The sequence below is a fragment of the Corvus brachyrhynchos genome, unplaced genomic scaffold (genome assembly GCF_000691975.1).
Source record: "Corvus brachyrhynchos isolate BGI_N302 unplaced genomic scaffold, ASM69197v1 scaffold142, whole genome shotgun sequence".
Lineage (NCBI taxonomy): Eukaryota > Metazoa > Chordata > Aves > Passeriformes > Corvidae > Corvus > Corvus brachyrhynchos.
In genome coordinates this window covers 2809083-2817678 of record NW_008237226.1, presented here as the reverse complement: position 1 = coordinate 2817678, position 8596 = coordinate 2809083, and the positions used below count along the sequence as shown (strand labels likewise).

At 39.9% G+C, this 8596-nt stretch overlaps 1 protein-coding gene across 1 annotated transcript; it reads right to left on the bottom strand.

Annotated features, from left to right (window-relative positions):
• Nucleotides 1-238: 238 nt before the first annotated feature.
• CLDN12 (claudin 12) lies at nt 239-8121 on the bottom strand. The gene is made up of 2 exons (XM_017729273.1): nt 6306-8121; nt 239-4207 (listed from the first exon to the last, which is right to left on the bottom strand). Exon 2 carries the CDS (start codon nt 4183-4185, stop codon nt 3448-3450), a length of 738 nt encoding a protein of 245 aa, XP_017584762.1. The 5' UTR covers nt 4186-4207; nt 6306-8121; the 3' UTR covers nt 239-3447.
• Nucleotides 8122-8596: the final 475 nt, after the last annotated feature.

Below are 8596 nucleotides of genomic sequence, written 5' to 3'. Positions count from 1 at the left end.
GAGGATGGCTTATCCCCCCTTTTCAGATGGGTTGGTTTAGGGTTTTGTGATGCTTTTAAAAATTATTTAGTTTTGCTCAAAGCAGGAGTCCTATAAAATTAGGCAGCTAAAATGCGTTATACAGATTTTAAACCTGTTAACGCATCTGAACTGGTCTGATGATCAACACTGAAAGGTTTTAAGTCTTCCATATTCTAGTAGCTACTGTTTTCCACAAAATCAATCAAAATAAACTGCATCTGAATGAGACTCTTTTATTAAAAATACATATCTTCTGTTTCACATAAAAAGAACCAACACTTAAGTAAACACAATTTAAAGAAGTTGGACAGGAACTACTAGAAAAAATACAGGTTCCTGTAATCCCAGAGCACCCAACCTTTGACTGCACAAGCTACCAATTAAAATCTTTCTGTTCATGACCCCAAGTGTTTGTGCTGCATACAGCAGTGCCCAGGAAGGTGCAGCTGGTCAGAGGCAGGGGTGCTAACTGCTCCCCAGAGGCTCTTCCCTGGCGGACACACCTGCAGGATACATGTGTTCTCTCCAAATCCAGGGAGGCCTGCCACTCCCCAGCCCTGGCGCTGGGCATGATGGCAACCTTAGAAAAAAAAAAAGTTGGAGTGGCACAGGTTGGCCACCTCTTTCTGTAACAAAGGAAATACAGCACAGCACTTCCAGGTAATTTCACTTAGGATCCAGCAGAAACACATTTAACAGCATTGATAAAAGAAAACCAGCCGTGCTTCGGTGATAGAACATGATACAACAGTCTTTTTGCTAACTAAAATCTATGCTGGAATCCATTATCTTCTGGAGCCCCACTTTTTTGTAACTCATTCATCTCTGGCTTTTGAAAAGACAGTTTTCAAAGCAACAAGTTATCAGCTTAAGCAGCAGCAAATACTAATGAAAACTTCTGTGCATAAAAGTCAAAGTCAGAATACAAAAGAGCTGTCAGAGGCATCTGCTATTAAAGTGCACAGAAAACAACACTGGCTAAACTTATATTCTTGTAGAAAGCAACAGTTTGCCAGGCTGTCATTCTTGTTCTGGAGATGCTGAAAATTCAGCTCCTTTTTAAGTCACCAAGAGACATATTCATCATCTCTCAAAAATGATCAAAATGCTTTGCGAATTCAGGCTCAAAGAGCGTATCAGACACTGACTGTAACATTTACTGGCCAACTCATAACTGAAGCAAGGCACAAGGAAGAAAAGACATTGAAGTGATGCGGAAGCAAGATGACGTTAAATCACAAACCAGTGGCCCCTTTGCTTTGACCTTAACAAGGATAAGGGCAGCTAAACCAGCAACGGTGTTGGACAATCAGAGTAACAGTAAAGCAAAGATCAGTTTTGAAGAAACAAAAAACTGGCTTGCATGTCATTACACATGTTCTAATCCCATGCAAGTCATGATCTGATTAAAAAAGATACTTCATACTCTCATACCTTGTAAACCTAAGAGAGTATGAAACTCTCTTGTTTAGGCCTTTAGAGGCATATCTTCTTACATATTCTTTATTGTGTACAGCGTGAATTCCTTAAGACCGCTGTTTAATCAAGCGCTCTGTCTTAAAGGCCTGTCACTTTACTGACTATTCTGGGAATTATGACGGAGATCATCTTCCTCCCTCAGTCCACTGAAGCCTGTGATCTACCAGCTAAAACACAACCCTTCTTTACATACTGTTTTTTCACTGATTTTAACAGAACAAGATTTGCCCAGCACAGTATTTGTTTCTAACACCCAAAGGAGGAAACTAAATGGTTGTCAGGACCTTGGATGAATTTTTGGAACTGGAATTAAAGAACTTGATTTGATTTTTTAGAAAAACTAATTTATTCTGGGATTAATGAAATGCAAATATCCACTAAGCTCCAGAATGCCACCAATTGAAACAACTTTCCTTACTGGGATGACATCTTAAACATAACATCTCAATTTACCAAAACCTGAGAGAATCAAATGCTTGCCTTAATTATAGCACTCTTCAACTCACTGTCATCAAATTTTCAAGTAATGTCAAAGCCCATATTGAAGAGGTTTGATCCTTAGGGCTCACCTGCTGCTCTGCATTTTAGAAGGAAAAAAGTAATTCAAAGACATCCCAAGTCGGGAATTTACAATCCCTCCTCATCCTTGTAAAGCTACAAGTTGAAGCTCACAAGTAACTCAAAATCTCATCTTATGGAAAACAGGAATAGGAAACTTTCTGCATTTATGAGGTGGCAGCAGAGGAAATACTGGATTTTAAAACAGCTGAATTTGAAAGGTGTTGAAGAACAAGGCTGAAAAGGTTACATCTTCATCAGTAATGAAATAAGCTACAGCATGAAAAGTCCATCAACCATAAAGACCAACTCTGAAAAACACACAAGCTCATTGTTTCTTGTATATACACTTTAAAAAAAAAATCTAGATTAAAAAATCTCTCCCCAGGGTTATAATTCCCTTTCAGAGAGATGTTGTTATAGCTTGTATACAGTGTTTCAAAAGAATCTTTCATTGTCTTTAGGATTCTTTATGATTTTCCTAATCCTTTTTGCAGTAAGTGACATTTCTCTCTAGAACTGAATACTTTATATCCTACTTGAAAATCCATTTTGAAGAAGGCCTTCAAATAAAACATTCAAGGTTCTAACCAGAATTTTTAAATACTAGTGTTTTTTGTTTTAATCACAAAATAGATCTAGTGAATTTGCTAACTTAGTAAAAAACAGACTAGAAATAAAATTCACAAAAACTTTCTAGCCTCCAGTAACTCACAAAATGCTATTACAGCACAGAACAACATTCTTAGTTAAATCAGTTTTATTCCTTCTGATAACTACTTTGAAAATAAAGGGTAATTTGGCACTAATTCTGTTACAGAAGTTCCTAAGCAGGTATCTGTGTGTACAGTGACAAACAAAGACCAGTGCACAGAACTGAAGTAGTCTGCCAAACACCCTTTTCAGACATCACATATTACAACATGTGTGTCTGGATGAACAAGAAACTCAGTGAATCCCCTATATCCAGTTCCATTGCCTGCTTCTGGACAATACATGGGTGCAAGGGTGCTACAATGGGATCAGAATCTAGGAATAGCTTATCAAATTTCAAAGAGGTTCAAACCTGCTTTGATATCAGTAAGCAAAAGGATGGATACATACTATTGTTAGTGTTCTGTTCCAGCATTAGCAGCAACTTTGACTGTAGTGAGCTCAGTGTTAAAAAAAAAAAAAGAAAAAGAAAAAAAAAAAGGAAGGGTCATCAGGAAGTAACAAAGAGACCAGAACAGCAACAGACTTGCTGAACTTGGGCCTCCATGGCTTTGAGCCTTGGGAAACTTGACCCTACAAAGTATTATACTCAGTGCAGGGCAGCACAGAGAATCAAGCCCGCAGTTTTCATGGCTTGAATGAGCACAAGAACTTGGCTTCCAAGGCTTTGTCTCCTTAAGATGAATGTGTCACAACAGGAATGTCAATTTCTACGGCAGAGAGGCGAGAACGTGCGGAGTACGGCTGAGAGGCATAGCTGTGCATGCTGGGGGCGTGGGAATACAGGGGCTGCCAGAAAGGAGAAGGGAGGCTTTTGCATGCACAGTACCACAGGAACAGCAGGATGGAAGTGAAAAACAGACCGCCGGCACTGGCAATGGCAATAAATACAGAGATGTCAAAGCTAAAGACAGGCTCATATTTTCTGTTCAGATAATTGTTATAAAAAATGACCCAGATGGACGGAGTGAGACAAATGGCACAGGCAAGCAGGAACAAGAGGCCGGCCACGAGATGGCAGCCCGCACTGTTTACCAGGCACTTGGCCAGTTTGACATTTGGCACACTCGATACAAAGGCTGTGTTACACATCCCAATCATGCAGAGGAACAGAGCTGAGACAGCAGTAAACATACTCAGAGGAAGGGCAAACTGAAGAACACGCAAATCCAGCTGATCGACAGCTGTGTACCACTGTGGGTCATAGATCACACAGTCTCTGCTCCCATCAAAGCGCGCGCACTTAATCCAGAGTCCGGTGTAAACGGTCACATTCCTCTCATTCTTGTTGTATGTGTACAGTCTCATTTGCCTCCAGTTTGGAAGCAGAACTGCTGCAAGGAGTCCAGCTACTGAGGCTGTTCCACTGAGAAAGGCCAGTACAGTCGCTGCATGAACATCCCGGCAGCCCATATTTGCCCACAGAAGTTGTTTCCTGCAATTAAAAAGAAAAATATAAAAGAAAATCATGGACACAGGACTAACTACAGTTGATTTGTGCCAGGTTCATAAACTTAAGATGACAGCTGGCAGGCACTAACTCTCTGGCACCTTCTTTGTCTGACACGCTTAAGACAGTGGTAACACTACCACATTCATGCTTTAATGAAGCATCAGATTATTTACAGTTATGACTTCTCAGCTGACAGACTGCTAAAGTCACTGTGTTCAAGATGAAAAAGAAAGTGTGAGTCTACGCAGCCTCTCTCCCTGTGTCACTGCATGGATGTTGTTACAAAGTCCAGGTGAAGAAGGTGAATCGCTGACTGAGCACGATTTAAGTTCCCCTGTCCTGAACTGGCAGCTCCCTGTCTTTAGCCCAGATACAGTATCAGAGTGCATGCTCACTCCTACCGTGCTGCTGCGTGAGTAAAAGGGAGAGGCTTAAATTCTACATCATTAGACTGGCAAGGAATGCATATGTAGGCAGTTATACACATTTTATATAGGCCAAACTGTTGATGAGAGCTGCGAGATAGTGGTGGAGGCTCTGTGGAGTAATTTACTATGAATTTTTCAACAGCAACTAACAATTCTTCCAGACTACTCCTGCCTTTCAGAATCAACTGTCCAAGCACACAAACAATTACAGAAAGTAGATGACTTTTCAGCTTTCACATTTTCTACTTCAGAGCAAGTGTTAAACCTTGCTCACTTGTTGAAGCTTCCTTTTCAATATAACTACTGTCTACATACCTACTATAGCCTCTTGCCTGCAGAGATGCTGAGAAACAGTCTCAATGACAGGTCTTTAAGAAACAAACAACTAAAAATAAAAGACTCAACTCAAGTTATCCCTTCTCTGCATGCTCAAGATATTCTGAAGATGCCTAATACATAACAGGCACTGAGCATTCACCCCAGAGTGTACTTGAAGCTGGACACTAAGAATTATAGTACTAAAAATGAACAGATACTTTGCAAATTCTCACTGAGTGCCATTCAGTTATAAACTCCTCCTGAAATTTCTTTCAAATCATTATACTGCAATGTGCATATTTGTCTAAAGTCATAAACCAATTCCTTAAGTACCAAAAGTTCTACTTAATGCATATACAAGTAACAAGTATCTGTATGGTTACAGACATGGTTGCAAACAAAAAGGCAACTGGATCTGATCCCTCACTCTCCTTTTATATCTGCAAACATCCAGGGACCAGGGAGCTCCAGTTTTCAGATAAGGAATTCCCTTGTACACTGGAAACACAGTAAAAGCATTACCAAGCCATACAGCTAGCCAGCATTCTATTGATTTATAGAGAAATAAATGAAGCCCAATTTGTTTCCTAAGAAATCATTAGGCAATTATTTTATGCCATCTAACCCTGAAGAATTGCAGTGGAATGTGGGCACCATTAAGTGCTGATCACAGTTTTCGAAAGAAGCACTCTGGAAAGAAATAATGACAACCACATTTATGCCAGAAACTACCTTATTAGTAAAAAGATGGCATTATATTGTTGCTAAGGATAGCTGAGCGTGGGCAAGCTACTCTTCTCATGGCAGTAAACTTTTCAGATGGTGGGTCATTAACAGGATACCCCCTGAGTAGGGGGACCAGAGAAGTATTTCCATCATGATTATTTTAATATGATGCTTAACCCTAGCTTTGGTGAGGTCAACAAAATCAACTTGCAAGAAAATGGAACTATAACAAATGAACTTGAGGGGTAAATCTAATACAGGATAAAATTTTGTTCTTCTCAAGCTTGATGCTTTTGATCTTCCACCAAGAGCTTGCCTTTACCTGGATAAAACTTCCATGCAGACAGTGCATACTCCAATACAGAGCTATAGGAGAACCAGCTGGAATAAACAAATGACTGATCATTTTCAGAAACCTGCTGTTTGTGAAAATTCATTTGCAGTAGTAGATAACCGAAAATAGGCAAGTTATTCACAATCCCTTCTATCAGAGGAGACCTATCCCATCTTACTTCTGGCTTTATGACTGTTATTATAGCTTCAGATCCCTGATGAAGACAGTAACAAAACAGGTATTGTCTTAATTAAGATGGCTCCAGCGTACTTACCAGCAGTGTCCTCAAATCAAGAGAGACCTTAGCAACTTCTCTAAGTAGGAAAAAAGGTGTTACTGGATCTAAGAAACAGAACAAAGAAAGAGTCAACATCACATTTGTTTCGTGCAATTTCAGCAACAGCACTTACATTGCAATTCAGGAATTAGGAATATCAGATAAGTTTGCATTAGTCCAACTCCATCATCTTCTACAATTTCCTCTTTTTTAAAAAACAAAACTCAAACTACTCTTTTTTCTTCTTTCCTCAGTTTTTTTCTCCATAGCTTATTATCTATCTATTCATCTCAACAGATAAGAAGGATTCAAAAAACTGCTTTTCTTATGGGTGTTCCAAGACACAGCGTTGGCATTTTGAATTTTAAGTTTTTAGCAAAAAATCCGTTAGAAGTCATACAGAATGATTACTTCAGATGTTAGGTTCAAGGGTGCACTTAAACAGCAGTGAGGAAAGGGTGCAATGATTATTTAATGTCAGAAAACAAAGCACAGGCTCTCAATTGTTTATATCCTTGTGGTTCTCTATTCCTTCCTGCCTTCTACACTAAGGTTTCAAAGAAATGGGAGAAAGACAGGAAATAATGGTAATGCCTTTTCAATGGCTGTCCAGCTTTTCCAGAGGAAGAGAAATCCTCTTGTGGATTTCCTACACCCACATTTAAGTCCCAAGATCAACTCTGAAGATCATACATAATAGGTAAATCACTTTACTACTGGACAGCATCAGACCTCCGACTATGTCAGTATGCGACTGTTAAAAGCTACAACCTAAAGGCGAGTTTGTTGGGGTAACATGTACAGTTTATTCTAAACTACCCATATCAAACCCTGAAATATTATAAAATTCATGTATGAATAGGCTCCATCACCTACAACAATATCAAAGAAATTCTTCTACCAAACTATCTAGGCAAGAAAGAGACTTTACAACACAGTCATGAACCCAAATTTTTTCACTTAAGTGAGAAAGAGGGCATCAGATTTGGAAACTCATTAATATGAATGCTATTGCATATAAGACACAGAAATGCAGATGCACAGCTAGGACAAGCAGCTTTTGTTCACTAACATTACTGACTAATTTTCAAGCTTTCTGTGCACTTTGCAGCTGAAGCCAAAATAAACACACAGACCTCCCTCTGCAGGTTCACGCCCATGAACAACCACAACAGCATAACTAAGTAGAAAATTAGTACAAGCAAGCAAAGCTGTCAAAGGGAGCTGTGCCCAGCCCAAGAGTCCCTCCCATTAAATGATGAAACCTGTGTTGTAATAAAAGATACTGAGCAGCTATGGAATATTCCACAATATCCAACTCATTTCTGCAGACATGGAGTTTCTTTTGATTTTCTCTTCCTCGCTTTAGTCCATATGATTTTACTGTCTATCCCTGGTGGTGTTGAACAACTAGAGACCTCAACCACTTCTGAACTAGTTGTCCAAGGGAAGAAAGCATACTTTGGCTAGATAAAACCCTGCCTTGCCTTAGATTCTCGGCTTCACCTTTTTCCATTCCAAGAATTTTACAGCTGTACTGTGCAAGGCCCTTGTATCTGATCCACAGAAGTTACCAGTCCTAACAGCACTTCAGGGACGGATTTTACCTCCTATTCTAAAGACCCATGATGCTGTAACAAGAGATGCTGGCTGAAGCTGGTTAAAAATTGGTAAATCATTAATGTTCCACGAGATAAAAAAATGAAACAAAGACAAAAAGCACATCTACTACAGACATAATTCAGAAATGAGTAAAACCAGCTCTGTTCCCTTGCATGGCCTTGGGAAGACCACAGTCTGGGAACCATCACTGTTTTGGAAAGCCCTCTAGAAGAGAGACCACAGTACAGTTTATCAACACAATTTATAAATAAACGGATTATCTAACTATCCACAACAGTATTAGCAGTTTAAAATTTATTATGAGTTTTGGGTAACTGGCCACGAGAAACTGGAGGCCTAAAGCTCTCCAGTTTCAAGGGACTGGTTCAGAACCAGTGCCACCACTCTTTTTTTTAATTCTGGGAATCAATCATGCAGTTCTACACTCTACAAAACTCTTCTAAAAATTAAGTCTAGGTGTACCGGCTTAGAATTAACGATCCTAGCTAACAGTTTAGGACATTAAAGAAAAGCTTGGAGCACGGTAATTATTTTACCGACTGAACTGGAAAGAGCAGCTGACGCACGGAGAGAACACGCAGGTCTCCCCGGGGAGCACTGCCGACCCCCGCCCGCGACAGCGCTCGGAGCCTGCCGCACTGCGATCCCGGACTCGCGAGGGAGCG

Coding starts and splice junctions, on each gene's coding strand:
- CLDN12 (XM_017729273.1), bottom strand. CDS start 4,185: ATGGGCTGCCGGGATGTTCATGCAGCGACTGTACTGGCCTTTCTCAGT.